The sequence below is a fragment of the Chelon labrosus genome (genome assembly GCF_963514085.1).
Source record: "Chelon labrosus genome assembly, chromosome: 11".
Classification (NCBI taxonomy): domain Eukaryota; kingdom Metazoa; phylum Chordata; class Actinopteri; order Mugiliformes; family Mugilidae; genus Chelon; species Chelon labrosus.
Window position 1 is genome coordinate 26,375,009 of NC_140344.1, and position 23,669 is coordinate 26,398,677.

Below are 23,669 nucleotides of genomic sequence, written 5' to 3' on the forward strand. Positions count from 1 at the left end.
CACCTAGACCAGACCAGGCACCCTCATCCCATAGCAATGACACTCCTTGATGGCAGCAGCCTTTTGTCTCTCTCTTAAACGACAGAAATAAGAGTTAGGACTTTGTCTTTGCATTACATCGGCTAAATCAGGCGCCTTTAAACAACTCTGTATCCTCCACACCTCATGTGTCTTCTGTGTTTCTCAACAACACAGATACAGAGAGACATACTGTATTTCCTGACCCTGCAGAGCTACAGGTAGCTTAGCATCACGGCTCTGCAGGTGTCCCGAGCACAGCTGAGACTCAGCCACCCTTTAACTTCAAAGACCGGCTCCACATTTAGTATTCCTGTGATCAGAAACAAGGTCAATGAACATGAAAAGTTTCTCTCCTGAAGCCATACATCAGAGCTGCTTTACTTTTAATCTTTTTACTTTTCGTCGAGAGAGCACACAAAAAAAGAGCAGCCGCTAAGAAATGTGTCTGAAAACAGCTTCTCTACGTCCACATCTCACCACGTACAGTCATTATACACTGAGGTTACTCAAACCAGAGCTGTGAAACCGCTGTAAGGACTCAAACCGGAGGAATTTTGAGACCCCGAGACCGTCTCTGAGGATCGTAACAAATTTGCTGACAGCCTGTCTCGTCTTCCTCTGGATTGAACGTCGTGGCCTGAGGTTTAAAAGACAGTTTGGATGGATTTCTCTCTGAAATTTTAATTTGTCTCTTCCTGTGGGCAAGGACATGCTAATGCCAGAGAAAGAACCTCATTAAGGAAAACTGGGTGAGTTAGACCACTGCAGCGGGGGGGCCGCGACTACACTAGATGAGTCTGAATCACACTTAATGGCCACTGCCACCAATATGAATATACAGGCTCATGATCAGCGATGGGTGAGGAAGCTGTGTGGGCAATTTATGTATTCATTCGTTGACGTCAGTGCTAACCACTTCACCGCCTGCATAAATCATACATAGTGTGTCTCAATAAAAAGCTCAGGAATTAAAACGATGTGTGTTTTATTATCTTATAAATTGCGTTTGTGATGAAGATCAGATCATATTTTTGGATCAAATAAAACCAGATAATCCCAAAGGTTCAGATATTTCTTGATTAAAGGACTAAACGTGTTTGTACAGTGTTCAGATTACTTCTTATAAGATAAGAGAAGGTAATATTTGTCTTATTTTGCTTGATTTTTTGACTTTTTGAGCATGGGCTTTTTTCATATTATGCCATGAGTTTCAGTTTTGGACTTTATTTTTTACATCTGTTATATCTGTTCATCTGCGTTCTTCCTGTTTTACTTTGAAAGGATTCTTGTTCCTGTGTCGTTCTGCTGGCGTTGCTTCATGTGTGTCTTCACAACAGTCATCATTTTCTCAGCCCTCATTGGTTTCACCTGTGTCTCTTTAAACCCATCAACCCTTGTGTTTATATAGACCAATCAGCCACAACATTAAAACCACTGACAGGCAGAGAAAAAGAGACCGGCAGCAGCCATCCCCAGCAGGATGTAGCCTGACACAGGCACAAAAACAGTTTAGGAACAACTCTTGGATGTCAGGACTATGCTGCTTAAATATAGATGTAGCCGCTGGCTAGCAAAGACCTTTTGCTTTTGACCCTATTACTTTGAGACAAACTATTCCTACAGGATATACACTGATCAGGCATAACATTATGACCACTGACAGGACAATTTCTTTTCTCGTGACATTTCAGTGTTCTGCTGGGAAACTTCTGGACCTGGCATTCATTGGTGTGGATGTTACTTAGACATGTAGCACCCACCTAGACCAGACCAGGCACCCCCACCCCATAGCAATGACACTCCTTGATGGCAGCAGCCATCCCCAGCAGGATGCAGCCTGACACAGACACACACACAAAAACACTTTAGGAACAACTAAAAAAAAAACATGAAGAACAGCACAAGGTGTTGACCTGGCCTCCAAATTCACTAGATCCCAAACTGATCAAGTATTTGTGGGATGATCCACAGAGGCCCCTCCCCTCAAAGGCCCCCCACTTCTGTTGCCAGACACCACGGGACACCCTCAGAAGGCCCATGTCCATTCTCTGATGAGTCACCACAAGGGAGACCTACACAATTTAGCAAGGTGGTCATAATGTTATGCCTGATGGGTGTATATTTCCCAGTGTGGCTCTTACAGCTGATGTGATCTTTCTTCTGTGTGTGTGACGAGTTAGGCGAGCAGCTGCAGCTCGCTGTGGTCTCAGCAGAAGACTGTCGTCAGGACTAAGAGGGCTGGATTCTGTTGGGCTCATCTTGGATGCACGCTCAACAAACAGGCGCGTTCAGCAGCTGTGTTCATGCGCTACGTGAGCTCATGAGGATGTAAGCAAGAGGAAGGTTCGTGTGAAATCCTCTAGTTCAGCTCTCTTTCATTCGTCACCCTCCTGAGTTTTCTCCATCTTAACAAGAAGTCCTGACACTTGTGGGACACAGGAGCTCTCCCTCCCCGAACATATGCAAACACATACAGCGTGCATAAGTTACAATTATTGACCATGAAGTCAGAGTGCATATTCCATCATTGATCTGTTCCAAGGTCAGCTGCTAGTCGGATAGTAAAGCTAACCCCTTGTCAGTCGGCGGCTTCATTCATCGTCCAGAGACTTTGTGTCGCTCTGCAGCCGCTCACGCCAACAGAGTAATCTAATAACAGAGACAGGAGTGTGGGATCTGTCTCTGTGGAGCCTAACACTGAAGTATCAGCTTGTTTTTCATTGTACAAATAACAAATCACTTGTACAGTACGTTCCAGGCGGCAGGATGCGATTTGTAGCCGTTCAGATCGGGTTTGCAAGATAAGCAGGTGAGTGTGGCGTTATGCTGAGTTAGGAGGATTCCAGCTGCAGGGTGAACTTAGCACGGCGTGATATGAGGTCTGTTTATAAGCAGCAGAACTCTGAAGTCCCGTTAAATTTAATGCTCAAGCCAAAAATGTTTACAGACATTTAGTTTACAGAGAAATTACTTTTTGACATTATGATCATGAGTCATAATCTAACTTTTAGTTTTGGAAATAGAATCAGTCAGAGGAGATTCTGACTTTAAAGGGCCAACAAGAGAAAGTTTCCTCTCTCGGCCAGAAAGTTGCATGTGAACACATCACCAAAGAGAGCAGGCAGTCTGTGCCATAGACTGTATAAAGATGGGCTTCTGAACTGCTCCTCAAAAGTGAAGCCAAGGCAAGTAGAGCTCCCCCTGGTGTCTGGCTGCAGTATATGTCATAAGCTCCGCCCCCTCCATGTTAGTGGATGGGACTTGGGCCGAAATAAAACAGTAAATACATTTTTTTCAAGGATGGTTTCAGTCATTTTAGCTATTAATATAAAGTTGATGAATGTTCAAGTGTCAATTCTTTGGATAAGTTTTGTTTTAGTTATTTGACACTATAGAAACAGGATGTGACATGATGGCGACCACCTGCTGGAGTGTAATTGCTATGGGGTGGGGGCTGGTCCGGTCTGGTCTAGGTGGGTGCTACATGTCTAAGTAACATCCAGCTTGTCGCTCTGTCGTCAGTAGTACGATTGCAGCTGTAGAGTTGGTGCATCCTGGTAGCCAGATGGTTACTGTGCGTCACATAATCACAACGTCCACAGTTTGATTCTGTCTTGGGAACTTTTTGGCATGTCCTACTTCCATTCCTGCCTACCTCATCACTGTGGATGTCACAGGATGGAAACACTTTGGTATCTAGTCCTTGCCAAAATTCTGAAAATGTGCTTGTTTTCCTATATTAGGTGCCAGAGATGCAGCTGCAGCAACACCTGTATGTAGTTTGAGAAACTCTAAGTTTGAGTTTCAGCCCTGCTGCTCTCTCAGATTAATCCTAGTGGAAATTTAACCAGTTAATTCATGAGCTTTATTCTCTAAATCGCAGGTCATTACATTAATAACTAGTCATTTTTCTCCCAACTGTTGGTACTCAAGGCTTTTTGCTGGATATCAGGACTTTACTGCTTAAATACAGATGTAGCCACTGGGGAGAAAAGACCTTTTCCTTTTGACCTTTTTACTTTGAGACAAACTATTCCTACAGGATATACACTGATCAGGCATAACATTATGACCACTGACAGGAGAAGTGAATAACATCGACCATCTTGTGACAATTCAATGTTCTGTTGGGAAACTTTTGGACCTGGCATTCATTGGTGTGGATGTTACTTAGACATGTAGCACCCACCTAAACCAGACCAGGCACCCCCACCCCATAGCAATGACACTCCTTGATGGCAGCAGCCATCCCCAGCAGGATGCAGCCTGACACAGACACACACACAAAAAAAAACATGAAGAACAGCACAAGGTGTTGACCTGGCCTCCAAATTCACAAGATCCCAAACTGATCAAGTATCTGTGGGATGATCCACAGAGGCCCCTCCCCTCATAGACCCCCCCCCCACTAACAACATCCTGTTGCCAGACACCACAGGACACCCTCAGAAGGCCCATGTCCATTCTCTGACGAGTCACCACAAGGGAGACCTACACAATATTAGGAAGGTGGTCATAATGTTATGCCTGGTCGGTGTAAATGAACTGTGTTTGTTGAAGCCACCTTGTCAAAATTTCTTGCTATGAATCCTCAATCTACAAAGATATCCTTGTTCACTAGAACAACAAGGGACCAACATGGGTCAACTTCTGATGGGTCTCCACTTGACAAGAGCACCAATCAAAGTAACTCATTACTGATTTGAGTCTTGAGCTGAAAAAACTAAATACTGTAGCTTCATGATTCTGTCTAAAAGTTTCCAGCAGCTGTGCAGAGGGTCAGGGCGCACCCATTAACATCTCAACCCCGAGCGTGCTCGCGGATTTTGCCGAATGAGCCGAGTTAAAATAAGAGCAGGCTCTCATTTCCATTCAGCGGAGCAGCTCCGTCAAAGCCCCGAGCAGCTCCAGACGGTCTCGCTTGGCTTGCTGTTTCACTTGTACCTTAACCTCCTTAACCCTAATTTCACTTTAACCTTAATCCCGCTCTTAATCTGTCATTGATCTCCATTATAATGTCGAATGGAGCCATCCACGAGTGTTTACAGGTGGAGCACACTATATAAGGGAAGTGAAAGCCGCGATAATCATTTGAAGGATTCTGTAGAGGCCGAGATCACTGAAAAAAACCTTCAGCAATCAAGTGCGTCTTGATATGGATTAGAAGCTGCTGGAGAAGTTACATAAGATGTTGTTGTTTTCAATCTCTATTCAAAACATGTAGCATTGCAGCTAATACAGTATATCATCCAGTGTCACATGTGCTGTAGTTCTTCCAAGGCTGACAAATAATCCCTGAATCCCTAAATATTCTGCAACATTATGGGGACTAGGATGAAGTTACACTCAATAATTAGCATTAGCTTAGCATCAAGAACAAAAGCTTGGCTCCGTTACAAATAAAAAAAAAAAAATATGCATACCAAACTCCCCAAGAAGATTATAAACTGCAGATATTTCCTTGAAAACTAAATGTGCAAGAGTCAAATTTAAATTAAAGGGAGAAAAAAATAAATATCCAAAAGCGTTAAAGAAAGGCAGCTGGACTTCTAGAGTTTCATGGAGATGTTTCACCGCTCATCCAAGTAGCTTCCTTCACAGACATCCTTGAAAATTATATAACACCCCGAAATATCACTATCAGATTTTGAAGGAATCATGAAATCCTGAAGTTCATTCATTCTTATTTCTGTTAAGGGTCACGGTGTCTGCTGGAGCCTGTCCCAGCTGTCATTGAGGCGAGAGGCGGGGTCCACCCTGGACCGGTCTCCAGTCTATCACAGGGCTAACACAGAGAGACAGACAACCATTCACACTCACACCTACGGCCAATTTAGAATCACCAATGAACCTAACCAGCATGTCTTTGGATGGTGGGAGGAAGCTGGAGAACCTGGAGAGAACCCACACAGACACAGGGAGAACATGCAAACTCCACACAGAAAGGAACCAGTCGGCCCATGGATTCGAACCCGGGACCTTCTTGCTGTGAGGCATCAGTGCCAACCACCTCTCCACTGCGCCGCCCCATGCAAATACAGCTTCTTCTTAATTATAAACTGCAGATATTTCCTTGAAAACTAAATATGTGCACGAGTCAAATTTAAAGTAAAGGGGAAAAAAAACCATCCTTGATAAATATCCAAATGTTTCACCACTCATCCAAGTAGCTTCCTTCACAGACATCCTTGATAATTATTTATTTATTCCTTCATGAGCATTAAACACCCAGAAATATTCAGCTCGGAATCAGATTTTGAAGGAATCATTAAATCCTGAAGTGTCTAACGTATAAAATTAAATTAAAATAAGTGCTCAGGGACTTCAAGGTTTTGTCCTGTTTTAATCTAATAATAATCATTTTTACTGTTATTGATTTAACTCATTCAGTCAGTGACATAGCAGCGTGTACACTCAAAGCAGTGGCTACGGAGCAGTTTAGGGGTTAGGGGCTTGCTCAAGGCACCTCAGCCGTGGACATAGTTGGGATGTGAACCTCTTCTCTCTGCACCCCACCCAAAAGGATTGTGGGTAAACAAAGAGAACAAAAGGAAGACAGACAGAAACGTTCATACCTCGACAGGGCGAGCTCAGCCTTCTGCCGAGCGATGTCCGCCGCCTTCTGCGCCCCCTCCACCGCCCGGTCCACCTTCTCCCTGATCTTACTGGCCCTGAGGGGGATCAGGTTCTTCCTCTTGCCGCTGACCAGGATGTTCTGCTTGTACTTCCCTTCCTCCTTCGTGCCGTCGGGAAACGCCGTGCAGCCGTAGCCGTGCCGCTTGTTGCTGAGCCACTCGCCCTCGTACTGCAGGCCGTCGGACCGCCGGCTCGCGCCGAAGCCGGTCCGCTTGTCGTTCTTCCACTCCCCGCAGTAGGTCTCCGTCGCCGTGGCGTCCACGTCGTCGTCGGCGACGGCCAACTCTGCGTCCGCATCTCCGAGGCTGGGAAAGGTCAAAGGTCACGTTGTTTTTTATAGGTGCTAAACAAATATTTGTTCAGATTTTTTGAGTAAAACAAATTTGGTTGACTGGCGGGTAAGTCATGGAACTCATCTTAGAGCCTTTATGACAAAAAAAAAGACGTTTACAACAGGTAATAAATAAGTTTCTCTGGAATCTGGAAGCTGGAATCAAGACGCAGTTAGCCTAGCTTAGCATAGATCTGCCAAAAGTAAAAAATAAGGTCTTCGAACATAAATTAAACTGACTAAATAAAACAAATCTCATTTACATAACACTGAATCTATCATTATGCCTTTATGTCCTGGTAAGAAAACCCATCCATAAGATCACATACACTGATCAGGCATAACATTATGACCACCTTTTTTAATATTGTGTAGGCCTCCTAAACAGTTGGGACTCATCCACTAGCGGAACGAATCAGAGACGGGCCGGGGGCGGGGCACATGACCGGGCCCTTTAAACTCAAATAATAAAGCTCATCATAACGTCATTTTACAACATACACATGTTAAAGCTATACTCTACGATCTGGAATATGGTAGTTGTCCGATCTTCACAATATGGATAGCAAAAAGAACAAAAAAAAAATTCATTCATTCTATAAACCGTAATCCTGCATAGAAATTGACCAATGGGAGCCATGAGGATGGCTCCCATTTCCCCTGCTCCTCGTCATCCAGCCTCGTCCCCTCCCGCTCCCTCTCTGTAAACTCTGAGCGGCTAGTGATTAGCTTAGCGATTTTACCCAAAATACACTTGGAGACAATATCGGCGATCCACTTGTAAATTTGCACGTCGTAAAGTGAAATGTGAGAGTGAAAATAACGCCAGTCATACAGCACAACATTTTATTTAATATTGTACACCTACTACATCACTAAAGTCAGTCATGTAAAGTTTTTTGGCAACCATGACTCATCCTGACTGGGGCAACCTATATAAGCCCACATACAGGCAGCAAAGTTGATAGTGATACTATGAAAGCATTGCTCTTATGAGTGAAGCACCTCCGGGCCCAAGCCGCGGGAGAGGCCCACCTTTCCCAGCACGGAGGCGAGAGAGGGGCCCGGGCCGATCCCGCCAGGTCCCCGCCGATCCCGCCCTCCCAGCCCCTCCTGAAGCCCCGCCCCTAGACTCGTCAGAGAATAGACATGGGCCTTCTGAGGGTGTCCTGTGGTGTCTGGCAGCAGAATGTTGTTAGTGGGGGGGCCTTTGAGGGGAGGGGCCTCTGTGGATCATCCCACAGATACTTGATCAGTTTGGGATTTAGTGAATTTGGAGGCCAGGTCAACACCTTTTTTAGTTGTTCCTAAAGCGTTTTTGTGTCTGTGTCAGGCTGCATCCTGCTGGGGATGGCTGCTGCCATCAAGGAGTGTCATTGCTATGGGGTGGGGGTGCCTGGTCTGGTCTAGGTGGGTGCTACATGTCTAAGTAACATCCACATGAATGAATGCCAGGTCCAAAAGTTTCCCAGCAGAACATTGAATCGTAACAAGATGTTTGATGTTATCTAGTTCTCCTGTCAGTGGTCATAATACTGTGGCTGATCGGTGTAATCAGAGGCAGGTTCATTGTTTCGTCTCATCCATGCTAAGTAAACGAACCATTTAGCGTGACGACATCAGTCCATTTTCAGCTCTCACATGTTTTCCGTCCTCGTCCCTGTCTGTTCATTAACGCTCCCTCATGGTCAGCGGCTCCTCTGTAGCTACAGAATAATAATAAGTGTCCTGCTGACTTGTTTCCATCTCGTCTCCATTAATTACATCTATATTTCCCTCTGGTATGTTCCCATCAGCCCAGCATGTGATTTATTTCTATAATATGTTCCTAACACGCGGCGTCCAATGATAAACTAACACATCAGTAAATAATTGATTTAAAGCCGTGTGTTCCGTATACAGGGTAGTTCAGTTATACATTTGTATTTACTTCTTTTTCCTGTGCATGTTTACAGCAGTGGAAAATAAAAACCTAGAAGTTTCTCTCCTCCCCAGCCCTGCCAGCCGTTAATCAGACCTGATGAGCTGCCGTCAGCCACCGCGCCAACAAACAGGTGAAGAGCTGCTGACTCTCGCCGTCTCCTTAACGGCCGCCTTTAAAAATAAACCACCTCAATCCGGCCTACTTGGAACTCGAACGCAAGCATTTCCGATCACACGCAGAGAGCCTAAGCGAAGCACGTTGGCGCGTTTGAAACCCATTGGCCTCTTTGGGCCGCGCGCCGGTTCCGCCTTAAAGACGCTTAAGTGGGACAAGTGTTTGTTGTTTCCTTGAATCCGTGTCCTCCAGATGAAGGGCGGCTCCCTTTCAAGGTACGTCATTTCATTACCTTGTGACACGGTTGATATCTGACGCATGAGACGCCGCTGGACACGTCCCAAAGTCACGCAGTCTTTAAAAACTACAATCCCCTTGTTCCAATGACAAGAGGAATTTAGAGACAATAAAACACTTTAACGCAAACACAATATAATTTTAGTTTCTTTTATGTCTTTGTTATGGACCACTAATGTCTTTATAATGTCAAGTACATACTCTATTCTTACTGCTCTCTGTATTTATTTATTTATTTTAAGGGATAGTGGTTGGAGTGCAGAGTCAGCGACTATGGTATTGTTTTATAATTGTATGAAAAATCAAAATGTGCTTCTGAGTGGTTTTGGTTCTGAACAGGTTTGGTTAAAGGAAACTGTGGTTACGGCAAAAAAATGCTAATATTAATTGTGTGATTTTGAAGCGACGGGTGCTGGGTACTTCCTGAAATGGCAATGGATTTAAACGGACGTGGTTCCTAAACCACAGAACTGCAGACTATCATCACGATTATCAGTCGTGATTGAGATTGTTGTGATTTGAACCTTTTCTGTTTCTTCATGAGGTCTAGTTTTGAACATGTTCTGTAGTCCTGTTTTGGTTTTCGTGTCTTGCTTTATTTCCTGTCTGTGTCTCTCCGTCCTTTGTCATTATGTGATTGATTTCTGCTTGTGTGCTCCCCCCTCGGTACTCTCACCCTTGCTTCATTAGTTTTTCTGTGTGTCCTTGCTCTGGGTATTTTCTGACTTCTTTCGTTTTTTGTTTTGTTTTTTTCACCTTCCATTGGATTACTCTTTTGTTTGCACTCATTTTCGGGTTTTTGCTTTATGTTACTACCTTCATTAATCTGACCTGTTATTGCGTTTGGGTCCACACCACCATAGTGTTGGGTTTTGTATATTTTCTGTGACCCTGTTCGTTTTTCCTTTCATGTTTCTTCCTGGGTTCTTCATTTCGTGCTTCACCTCCTGTCTGTGTTTTCCCTCTAATTATGACTGGTTACTCCTCGTGTGTTCCTCCCTCATTCGTGTCACCTGTGTTTTGTCAACCCTTCTGCCCATGTGTGTATATCCTGTCTGTCCTTCCCTTTCGTTACCTTTAGCTTTGATTACAGCACACATTCTCTGTGGCATTGTTTCAATAATCTTCTCCAATGTCACCAGATTTATTTCCATCCAGTGTTGCATTCATTTTTCACCAAGATCTTGTATTGATGATGGGAGAGTCTGACCACTGCACAAAGCCTTCTCCAGCACATCCCAAAGATTCTCAATGGGGTTAAGGTCTGGACTCTGTGGTGGCCAATCCATGTGTGACAATGATGTCTCAAGCTCCCTGAACCACTCTTTCACAATCTGAGCCCCATGAATCCTGGCATTGTCATCTTGGAATATGATCCATTGATGGAATAACCTGGTCATTCAGTATATTCAGGTAGTCAGCTGACCTCATTCTTTGGACACATAATGTTGCTGAACCTAGACCTGAGCAACTGCAGCAACCCCAGATCATAGCACTGCCCCCACAGGCTTGTACAGTAGACACTAGGCATGATGGGTGCATCACTTCATCTGCCTCTCTTCTTACCCTGATGCCCCCATCACTCTGGAACAGGGTAAATCTGGACTCATCAGACCACATGACCTTCTTCCATTGCTCCAGAGTCCAATCTTTATGCTCCCTAGCAAATTGAAGCCTTTTTTTCACAATTAGCCTCACTGATTAGTGGTTTTCTTAAGGCTACAAATACTATTAAACATAGCCCTGAGTTCTACTCTTGTTTTTCTTCCATTTGATTTCACCAAACCTTTAAGTGATCGCCGATCACCTATCAACCAGGATTTTTTTCTGACCACATTTCTTCCTCAAAGACGATGGTTCCCCACTGTCCTTCCAGTTTTTAATAATGCGTTGAACAGTTCTTAACCCAGTTTTAGTAGTTTCTACAATCTCCTTAGATGTTTTCTCTGCTTGATGCATGCCAATGATTTGACCCTTCTCAAACAGACTAACATCTTTTCCACGACCACAGGATGTGTCTTTAGACATGGTTGTTTAAGAAATGAGATGCTACTCATTGCATCAGTTGGGGTTAAATAACTTGTTGCCAGCTGACAGATAATCAAACATGCAGTAATTATCCAATAGGAGCCTCGTACCTATTTGCTTAGTTAAATCCAGGTGGAGACCTTTTGTTTTGGCCAGGTAGTGTATGTTTCCTAGTGTTTCAGCCTGTTTTCTCTAGTTCCATATATTTTGATTTTTGCTTTCTCTTTTGATTGGATGTTCTTTTTGAACCCGGATTTTCTTTTAAGTTTTCATTAAAAGTTCATTTGGGTCCTACCTCCTCGCCACTTAATACAACACCCACTTTAAGAACAACCTTCCTATCAGTAGACGGTAGTGCTAGTTGACCTGTAGAAGAGCTTGCTTCACCCCACCCCTCCATCATCTCCTCCTGTCATTACCTGATAGTAGAGTTGATATCGGACGCAGCGGAGGACAAAGTGCTCATCCCGGCCTCGCTCCTGAACGAGCTCTGTTTTGACCTCTGAGAGGCCAGAGAGCTCCTGGACTCCGACTTCCTCAGCTTGAGCCCAGACAGGATGGATCTCCGAAACAGCCCGCCCTTCCTCTTCCCCTTGAGCAGCTCGGCCTCGCTGTGCGCCGTCAGCACGAAGCCGCCGCGTGACACCGCAGGGCTGCTGCCGCTGCTGCCCGTGCTGCACATGGATACGCTGGTGGTCAGGGTGCCGGGAACGGGAGGAGGACCGGGGACAACGGCGCCGGTCCGGTCCAGCAGGGCTGTGCCATTGCTGTGCTCGGAACCAGAGCGGAGAGAGTTTATGGAGGTACGGAGCGGGGAGCGGATGACGGCCGCCATGCCGTAAGGGACGCTCTGGCGAACGCCGTAGCCATGCCGCATCCCGCCCACCCACTGGCCCTGAAATGTTCCTGAGAAGAAGAAGGCAACAAACAGGTATTAGGCTTCTTCAACATGATGCTGCATATTCAGACTTACAACTAGAAAACTAACATTTCAAACCTAAACAGCTATACCTTGAGAAGCTCTTTGGTAGGGGACGCAATTTAAAATGTGTGCTGAAGTTACCATATATAGTTCCTTGCCCTATCAAGGGTTAAAAGAGCAGCACGTGAGCTGAAGATGGAGAAGCTGCAAAGTCAGGCTTAATAACTATGTTTCGGTTAAACTGGGTCCACTTAAGCCACCGCTGCTTGGATGGCAAATGAATTAATGAAGCTCCAAAAATGGGAGGAAAAACTGCTTCAGAGCTAATTTGACTGAACACCGATGTGCTTGGAGGAGAGAGAAGGGGACGTGACATCCACACATCGACACATGATGCCTTCAAAAGAACTGAAACGTCAACATGAACTCGTCCACTCTTACGGTATTCACAATGTCATAGGTTAAAAATTTTAGTATGGATAGAAATTTGTTGGCGTTTTCAGGATCGGTGGAGGTGAATGAGTAAGATAAGTTAAAGGCACGGACACACCAGACAGCAGAAAGACTACAGCCAAGCTGGCACATATGTTATGCACCTGAGTGAAAGGATAGGTTGGTTAGGACGCCTGGAGGAGCTTTTCTTGTGCATTAGTTTAGTCATCTCTCTCACAAATACCGACTTTCACCCAAAATGATGATGATGATGATTCGCCACTCATCCAGGTAGCCTCTTCGGTTCTAAACGACTGGTGGCAATATAGAGCTCCAGTAGCTGACGTCACCCTGTGCCGGCAATCACAACGCCGCCATATCGGTAGGAAAGCACGCTTTTAGCTTTGCAAGCAACTAACTAACTTGTCCTTGTACCAGTTACATGCAAAAATGTTCAACAGCTGTTGTGCCCCAGGACGCCGGAATAGTCAGGGACAAGCAAATCGTTTTATAGGATTCCCAAAGATCCCGCAAGACAGCAGATGTGGATTACTGCAATAAAACATGCAAGAAGCAGGTACGAGAGAATGGAGAGGTGGGATCCCTTAATAAACGGATTTGTCTTGTGTAGCGATCACTTTATATCAGGTACAGAATCCAGCGTTTTCCAAGTGTAATGTCTTGTTTATTTAGTTTTTAACACCATGTTCAACAGATTTCTTTTCATAAAGGCAAGTTAGGCTAATGTTTGTAATGTTGATTACAAAGGGGTGTCGCTCATTCAGCACTAAAACTACTCACAATGAGAAAGAAATACAGGATTAAACAGTTACTTGTTGTTGTAGTTGCGTTACTGTCATGAACCTTCTCAGAAAAATGAAGTTAATGAGATAATTATATATATTATATATATCCAGATACTGCCGGTCAGGAACATTGTCGCTCAGGCTGTTTCAATGCTAGAAAAAAGCAAAACACCTGGGGCATGATAAGGGTCTGTGATATATAATCTGTTGAGTTTTGCCTTGTACTCGTCAATTTCTATCTTTTTAAGGTGGCAGTAAACTCTGATGGCCTGAAATCAGCTCTGGTGCCATTAATTTTTTCCTGCCAACATGGCGGTGTCAACAAAAAAAAGTCATGTGACGCCCGGAGCTCTATTGAGGATCTTATTAGGAGCATCTGCAGCCGAAACTTTACACGACTCAGGTGAGTTTTAGGTGAGCAACTCTGAAAACTCAACAAGTTCCGCTGCCCTCGTTTCAGCTTAGTTTTTGGACCGTGACCTGGATGACTGAGACATATCAAGCAGGTTGATTCCAGAAACACTGACTAATTTATAGTACAGCACCGCAGTTGTTGTTGAAGATTAAAGAGGAACTGCAACGAAGGCCTGCTGTGATTTTAAAATGTTCCACTTGAACCCAGCGGAAAGCCAGTGTGAAGGGAGAGAACTCTTCCAGAAGACGGACTCTTCTCGTGCATCTGTCCTCTTAACCTGTCAGGTCTGATTAGCGTCAACGGTGTGGGACCCAACAGAAAAACTGGGGTACACATATATACGACCCAAAGCCCTAATTTTTGACCAACAGCTTCAGGTTTCATTCGTCAGTAAAGTTCAGTTTACAATGCTGCACAGAACGGATCAGAGGCAACTTCATATCTAATAAATTGTAACCCAATTGTTCCTAAATAAATCAATTACCATGTTGTTTCTGGTTCATTCCTGTTGTGTTGTGTTGTGTTGTGTTGTGTTGTGTTGTGTTGGGAAGAGTAGCTCATGGGAGTGGCTTCCTCTCTCCACTCCCATTCATTCACACCAGGCCTCTGCGCTTCCCGCATTCCCTGCTGCATAACAGTCCTTACATCCTCATGGAGCTGAAAAGTAGGACATCTGAGTGTGTGTTTGTGTTTCCATCATTCCCCTCTCTCTCTCTCTCTCTCTCTCTCTCCCTCTCTCTCTCTCTCTCTCTCTCTCACACACACTCAAACGGAAGTGTGTGTTCCAATAGGAGGGCAAGTGATCCATCCCGCCTGCCGGTACCTCTGATGTAACAGCACTCTGATTCATTCTGTTGCGAACGCACTCGCTCTAACCAAACTACACGACCATATAAGGACTGCAACCACGCTCTCCGTCTCCATCGCACACACACGCAAACATTTCCCTTGTGGGCTCAAGTGTCGGCGAAATGGGAAACGCTGAATGGAGACAATCTCGTAAGCCTATCGCACCCTAAGACACACTCGGGAGAGGCCGCTTTTTTAAAAGCTTGAATGCGAGGCGGCGCTACGTCTGCAACCTGCTCATGTCATCAGGACAGTTTGCTGCCTCATACCTGCACACAAACACAAATACAGAGGCTGTGTCATAGACATAGGCACATCTGGCCAGGCCTTTGTGATCACATCAGTACACAGCTGTACGGCCATACGACGGCCAGATCAAAGAATGCGCAACAGCTTGAGTAGATTAGCATCTCATTTAAATGACCGCCAGGACGCCTGAGAAGGACAAAGAGGCCCGAGGGCAGCAGAGGAAGAGGGAGAGAGACAGTCGTGACTGAGACAGACTGAGCGTCACCTGAGCGTTTGTGCTGACGGCGCAGACAGAAAATCACCTGCTGCTACAGGTCCGCTCGCTGAAAAGTGGCTGGTGTTTCTAGTGGAAATTAAATGCAACGCAAAGCCACCGATATCCATGCTACATGCTAATTCTGAGCAGGCTCCGGGTTCATGTTCACACTTGACAAAAAGCTGACAGTATGAATGTTGAATAGATTGTAGAGTGTGTGCTGCTCATGTACGAAACATGATGGAGGAGCTGCTCACAGCTGAGCAGAGTTTGAACTCAAGTGTCAAGTGTGCATGACGGTGAAACAGCTCTGAAAAGAAAGAAAAGAATAAATATACAGCTAAACATTTGGCTGCACTAAAAAAGAACACTTCAATAGTTTGTGGAAAACACTGATTTGCTTCCGTCTTTAGATGAGAAGTAGATATTGCTTAGCTTAACTTAGCTTAGCTTTGCTTAGCTAAAGACTGAAAATGGCTAAAATCTGAATGTACCTCGACAGCTGATCACCACGAGCCACGAGACTTTAGTCACTGCTTCGATTCCAGCCTGCGTCCCGAGCTAAATGTCGTACCCTCTCTCTGACCCCCACGATTTCCTGCCTCTCTTCGTCCGGCATTATCAAATAAATTCATAAAAAGGGCTAAAAGGTGGTTTTCACTCATAGCCACCGTACAGGGAATCACTGCTTAATAGCCAGACACACTGATCATAAAATAATGAACCATGATGTACTGATCCAGGCTACATGTCTGCCACTGTCCATGGTCTTAACGCTGAGCTAAGCTTGATGTAGATTCATCTCTACCACGTAAACATGTAAGTGGTATCACTCTAACTAGTGACAAGAAGGCAAATAAGCATAATTTCCCAAAATGATTAACTACCCCTTTCCTTTCCTGTTGCAATAGAACTGTGAAGTGGGTTTATTCAAATGCTGATTTGGATTTGGATGATTTCTTGTACACTAATTGCAAGACATATTATATCAAAATCATTAAAGTATAAATATTTAAAGTGCAGTATGGCAGTTGTTGTTGTACTGCTCTGTGTGTTTCCTACATAGCTACCTGAACATAATTTTGAAGCTTCAGCTGCTGCTATTGCCATATATTTTGTTTCCAGGAATCAAGAAATAGGGCGGCAGAGTGGCGTAGCGCTTAGCAATGACGCCTCACAGTGAGAAGGCTCTGGGGCTGAACCCGCTGGACCAGCTGGGCCAGCCTTTCTCCGTTGCCCGGTTTTCTCCCACGGTCCAAAGACATGTTCGTTGGGTTAACTGCTGATTCTAAACTGGTTGTGAATGGTTGTTTGTCTTTCTGTGCAGCGCTGTGATAGACTGGCGACCTGTCCAGGGTGTACCCGGGTGTACCACGCCTCCCGCCCAATGACGATAAGCGGTTACAGAACAGTGACACCGCTCGGCTGGAGCAACTCACTCTGTACACTTTCGCATGTTAATGGTGTAGCGTCGATGGTTTGTTATTTGACAATGTTCAGTTTAGGAGAGTCAAACTAACTGACTTACTAAAACAAGAAAAACAAATACATATTCATCCCTTGGTGCTGCTCCTCTCTGTTTAACTGGAGTAAATGTTACTGTAAACCGTGAGAACACAGCAGCGATTCAACAGCAGCCTCCAAAATGGTCATAAACTGAATTAACACTGAACATTACAACCTTAGTGGAGGTAGAATTTATTGAGGGCTGCTGGACTGCATTAGTTACAGATATACGTGGAGCAATGAAGCTGGCAGAAAAGACAAATCTACACAGATCAGGCATAACATTAAAACAGGAGAAGTGAATAACATTGACCATCTTGGGACAATTCAATGTTCTGCTGGGAAACTTTTGGACCTGGCATTCATTGGTGTGGATGTTACGTAGACATGTAGCACCCACCTAGACCAGACCAGGCACCCCCACCCCATAGCAATGACACTCCTTGATGGCAGCAGCCATCCCCAGCAGGATGCAGCCACAAAAACACTTTAGGAACAACTCTAAATAAAACATGAAGAACAGCACAAGGTGTTGACCTGGCCTCCAAATTCACTAGATCCCAAACTGATCAAGTATCTGTGGGATGATCCACAGAGGCCCCTCCACTCAAAAGCCCCCCAACCTGTTTCCAGACACCACAAGACACCCTCAGAAGGCCCATGTCCATTCTCTGATGAGTCACAACAAGGGAGACTTACACAGTATTAGGAAGGCGGTCATAATGTTATGCCTGATGGGTGTATGTAAAGCAGCATGTGGGTTTTCTTTTGTTTATTTTTTTTTCATGATTTCTTGGACGCGTATACCTCCCTCAATCAGTAATGCCTGAGTGAATAAAATATTCAGTGGGGCAGTAGGCTTCTGTTCCAAAGTCTGCCTGTCGCTCTCCATGGTGCTGAAAAATACAGCGTGAGCAGCAGCCTGTGATTTTTTTTTCTCTCAATATCAAACCTATTTAAAGGTTTCGAGGGAAAGTAAGTGGAGCGGGGAACACTTTATACAAACACAACGCTTCCTGACAGGAGAGATGTGCAACACCAGATCCATTATGCTGCTTATCGACGCTCCCAACCTGTCACAGTCGCGCTTGAAGGAAACAGACGACTGGATATGTCAAGGCCCTCGACCCCGGGCCTACAGTTGTGGGGAGAATCCGCTTCAGAGCTCGCACGCCAAAACGATTTCTCTGATTCTGCCTGCAGGCCAACAGGAAGCGCTCTCAAATCATACGGGCCCCCACCCCACACCCCACCCCCTCCCGCGAGCACGAGGCGGCCGCGCAGAAAGAGTTAACGCGGCGAGATCAAAGCTGCGGAAACATCACAGAGAGCACACAGCGATTTGATCACGCGCCGTCCCCCAGGCTGAATTCATAATTGTCTCTTTAACAAATGCGAGCGTCTGTTCTCTGTTTCTAGGTTAAAAACCATCTGTCTGTTAGGATCTGTATTTCCTTCTTGGTATACAACACTAGGAGACACATGTCAAAACCTCAACATATGGCTGCACTGTACGGAAACAAAAAAAAACATAACACACAGCTGTATTCCGATGACCGCACGTCTAGGAGCCACAGTCTGTCTGTATTATTGCATAGTAGCCTACTTTACACTTCAAAATATTGATTTGTGATGCGCAGCAGCAACGGAGAGAGAACACGGAGCGAGACGAGCTGGAGAAGGAGTTGATATTGGTTATTTTATGAATTATAAATGTGTTGTTTCACCATGTCAGCACTTGTGTATCTGAGAGAGATGAGAGGAAGGAGGGAGGGAGGGAGTGAGAGAGGGAGAGAGGAGACGAGGCCAAGTCTCTCAAACATTAATTTTTTTTTGCTAACAGAGATCTCAGTGTTAGCATAATCTGAATAATACACTTAGAAATAATGAGGAGTTTACACAGTTATTGGTGTGTGTGAGATTGGAGCTGGAACTGGTCTGTGGTGAATTTAAAACTAAATTTCTTTTCATTGTCCTATTGTTTAGGTTTTAGATTTTCATTTAAATAGATGTTAAATGGGAACTACTGTTTTTTACAACCTGGACCTTATTTCTGGCATAAAATACCCATATAACTTTGGTGTCATTTGGAGTCGTTCCGAAGATATTTAGCTCCAGCCGAGCGCCGTGTATATCCATATAGTGGGAGTGACTGGGGCACCGAAACACAGCCTCTAAATAACGCATTATCTGCAGTGAAACTTGTTCATTTCACCAATATTTAGTTATGATACGTTAGTACTATTCCCCGTTGAGTCCAGAGTTACCTGTTATCTATTTGCGGACGTGCAGCGGTTTGTTGTTCTTTGGCCAGCTGTTCCTCTCTCTGCCTCTGCATCCTCCTTTCAACGAGCTCCTCATCCATATACTCTGGTTCAAAACGGTAAGGACGTCCATCATAAACTAAGTCGTCGTCCACAACCTCAGAATCGGAAAAATTAACTTAATTATTAACTCTGGACTCAACGGGGAATAGCACTGGTGTATCATAACAAAATATTGGTGAAATTAACGCGTTTCGCGGCAGATAATGCGTTATTTAGAGGCTGTGTTTCGGTGCCCCAGTCACTCCCACTATATGGATATACGCGGATCTAAATATCTGACGAACGACTCCAAATTACACAAAAGTTATATGGGTGAGTAAACAATTATATTTTATGCCAGAAATAAGGTCCAGGTTGTAGAAAACAGTAGTTCCCCTCTAAGTTACTATCCACTGAGCTTATGGCCAACAAACTGGGCGTCTCTGGCGACATTTGTTGAAAAACAACTGAATCAAGTTACTGCTAATTTAGTCTCTGCGCTAAGTGCTAAATGATCATCGGTTGTTTAGCAATGGGTTCAGAGACGGCCGCTAACGCAAAACAATCATTTGCCAACGCTGCCGTTTCACAATCAAAGCAATGGATGTTTTTGGCAGCAGATCAGTTTGGAATATTTCAGTGAGTCAAGAAGGTGCAACCGCAGTGAGCTGTTAGATGAAGAGCAGCACACCTCCAACTTCTCAGCAATTCTTTGCCCTGTTGTTCAAAGGCTCGTACTGCGTGCAGCATTAAATGGTTGCTCACCAAATGATGGAATAAGGTCAATTACTGTCGACTTCTTTATCAAAATGACATTGTGTAATTTTACGGTTTCCTCTAATAGAAAATATATCAAGCAGACTTCAGATCCAGCAGTAAATTAAAGAAGACAATGACAGGATAAAGCTGTTTCAGACATGATGATAATGGATGTTGGGCAACCAGATGACCAGTGACCAACCAGTCCTCACATCACATCAAGGCAAAACGATTTACTTCAAATTCAAAGTCAAAAAGATTTCAAGGAGCAGAGACTTTTCCAAGGTTACGGACCGACCAAACAAAACCGACATCAAAGAATAAACCACCTCACATCTCATGTGTCTGGACCAAAGAGTTGCACTTGAACACAACACAGAGTCTGCAGCCAAATGTCGAGAAGAGAATACTACTTTCATCACTTCTTCGAATTCTCTTCGCGTCCATTGGCTCACAGATCTGTAGAACCAGTCGGGGTGATCTCGCTCACCGACACGTCCCGCCGACAATTCAACATGCTGAATCAGCTGAGAAGCCCCCAACAAAGGTCCAACCAGCCCCAACAGTGCAGGAAACACGGGCAAAATCAAAGGGCTGATAACAACAACAGGGCCTACTGTTGGCCAAGTGTGTTATGGCCCCTACTAATATTTACTTGCGGGATGCCCCAAGGCTCCAGTCTGGGGCAACTGTTGTTCAGGCTGCTGTGTTCCCTTTCTGTTATTCTTCTCATGCACTTGTGCTCTAAGCTGAACGGCCAATCAGACTGATCTCTCTCTCAGGTAAGTAAGAGTAATAATTTTCATTCTCCCACAATTTGTCGCGGGTGGAGAATGGGGTGGGAAATATTTAAGACAATCAGACTACCTTTGGCCAAATGAAAACGTTTAATTACACGCCCCTTCTCCTTCCCTAGAAAATGTTGCTACAGCCCTTAAATTCAAGTGCTTTAGAGATGTTACAGTACCATCCCAGGGCTAGCTCCCTCATTAGTCTGTCCAGTTAGTTCTGCATCAGCAGTGGCGCAGGGCAGACTTCCAGGATAGATATTATAGAGTTTTCATGTTTTAGACAGCACCGCTAATCCGCACCACAAACATCCAAACACTCCCATTACATAAGCTAAATCCTGCAGTGGGGTTGTTATGTTACTAGAGGAGGACGCCGGAGGATTTATATCGGTGTATCGCTCACACTGAGGTAGTGAAAACGGCAGAGGTGGAAGAAATACAGAGGACGAGAAAATGAAACAGATTTGAAAGGACGGGCCAGAAAGGATCAGGAAACCCAGACACGTCAGGAGAAAAGCAACAACTGCACAAACAGATGGAAAGACAGATGGCGATAAAAGACAGGTAGACAAGACAACTGACAACAGGCAACAGGTCACGCAGACAGGACGGATAAACAGCTAGACAGACGTGTAGCAGACACTCTGGACAGGAAGACAATCTGGTGAAATCACAGAACACTGAAAGCAGGAGAAGTCGGTTGTGAAAGCTAAACCGCTGCTTGCGTAAATCACAGTGTGAGAGCGTTATCCGTTTAAGAGATTTTGTTTGGGCCATTTTTTTTTTTTTTGCTGTCTGAGTCTTTTAGATTTTCTATTTGAGGATTATTTATCTGCTGTTGGCCCTGGTATCTGAAAATGCCCACGCGGGTCTGTGTGTCGTTGTAACCAACCAGTCCATAGTATTTTATACTGGTTGTTATTTTCCAACCTGACACATAAAGTCATAATACATCTTCTCAGAACAAGAGCACCAAGCGTTGAGGAAGGATTTAAAGGTGCAAAGTTTTCTTGTCTTATTAAAATTAATCTACACATCAGCCACAACATTACGACCACTTACAGGAGAAGTGAATAACACTGACCATTTTGTGACAATGTTCTGCTGGCATTCATTTATGTGGATGTTACTTAGCCATGTAGCACCCACCTAGACCAGATCATATACCCCCACCCCATAGCAATGACACTCCTTGATGGCAGCAGCCATCCCCAGCAGGATGCAGCCTGATACAGACACACACACAAAAACACTTTAGGAACAACTAAAAAAAAAACATGAAGAACGCCACAAGGTGTTGACCTGGCCTCCAAATTCACTAGATCCCAAACTATTCAAGTATCTGTGGGATGATCCACAGAGGCCCCTCCCCTCAAAGGCCCCCCCACTAACAACATCCTGTTGCCAGACACCACAGGACACCCTCAGAAGGCCCATGTCCATTCTCTGATGAGTCACCACAAGGGAGACCTAATATTAGGACATGATGTTATGCCTGATCGGTGTTAAAATGCAGGATTATACAACACAGAAGAAGCTGAATGACCGATGGTGCTACATGTCTAAGTAACATCCACACTAATGAATGCCAGGTCCAAAAGTTTCACAGCAGAACACTGGATTCACAAGACGGTCGATGGTTTTAATGTTGTGGCGTGATCTGTGTATATTTCTTTTTGAAAACCTGAAGAGTGTTCCTGAGAGTTACTCCCATCCGCTGCAGCTGCTTCGCAACAAAACTGAAACCTTAATGATTTAAATTCAGAAAAAGAACAGCGGCGCTCAACTTGTCTTTGTCTACAGTACACCCAGGTGTCAATAGCTCAGTGAAGAAGAGCAGAATTACACCGGCAATAAAAACAGCAGCAACCAGCAGCAAGACACTGTAATTGGTAAAAAAAATAAAATAAAATACAAACGTGAAAAGCAAAAGAAAGACCAAGGAACAAGAACAAATAAAGGTTACAGACAGCAAAGCAAAGAAAAAGACCAAGCTAAAGATTCTCTCTCTATTTAAGATCAAGATAGCAACAGAAGTGGGACAGAAACTGAGGGATTGCAGCCTTATCCATGGCAGGCAAAGTGCACAACAGGATCATCTTGGACAGAATAAAGGAATCAGTCAGCGTTCGGCTCCAGAAGCAGCACGCTGGGTTTCAACAGAGGCAGATCCTGTACCAGAAACTCACAAATACCTTCAACAAAAAGGATGCCCCGCTGCTGTTTGTTATTCTTGGTGGAAACTGACAAAATGTATGACTTAACTTTTCGGATAACAACGCAATGCTGTGCAATATATTACAGCAGTTGCGCTCCAGAGGCCCAACAACAACCACAGAAGGAGATCCTCGATGTAAACACATTCGGTGCAGCTGAAAACAGGCAGAAATACGCCTTCACGCATGTCTTGCCTTTTTATTTGATAGTGAGGAGATGATATGCAGCGAAGTGTACAGGAATTGGGTTTAAGCAACACCACTGCAGTGAGGCTGTAGCCTTAGGTTATGGAGTTAAATCAGGAAAGCTTCCTGTCCACCCAGAAATTCTGCCCACCCAGTTCTTGTCTAACAGGAATGCAAGTGACCATTACACCCAGTAATGAAGCGCTAGTATTATTTAAAACAATCCTCCATAGCTGATAATATTCAAGATATTTCGCCACTCATCCAAGTAGTTTCTTGAGTTCTGATAGCTGATGATAATACACCACCCCAGCCAGGAACCCCGAAGGCAAGAGGAGACACCAGCTGACTAATTAACTGGTTGCCAATGAGATTTACTTGCAAATCTTTGAACAATTCCTCAAAACTTTGCTCCCATGTGAAGATTTCCCGTTTTTCTGTTTGTGAAATCTGAGTGTGTGTGAATCTAAGGTTGGTAGATAGATAGATGGTGGTTTAAGCCACCGTACCGTTCACCTAAATCAACTATCATTGAATATTGCAACGCTTTATAGCCAAGACAATCAACAGGTGATACCTAACGTTTGGCAAATTTAGCTTTCCCTTCCTTTCTGACATTTTATAA

At 44.5% G+C, this 23,669-nt stretch overlaps 1 protein-coding gene across 1 annotated transcript in view; it reads right to left on the reverse strand.

Moving 5' to 3' along the window:
• jph3b (junctophilin 3b) overlaps nucleotides 1–23,669 on the reverse strand; it is a gene marked incomplete at both ends in the record, with an annotated part of 52,913 nt that overhangs the window by 23,734 nt on the left and 5,510 nt on the right. Inside the window, 2 exons of the mRNA XM_084555716.1 lie at nucleotides 6,597–6,962; nucleotides 11,771–12,257. Of these exons, the coding sequence (XP_084411842.1) occupies nucleotides 6,597–6,962; nucleotides 11,771–12,257 (853 nt within the window). The remainder of the gene's footprint in view (nucleotides 1–6,596; nucleotides 6,963–11,770; nucleotides 12,258–23,669) is intronic.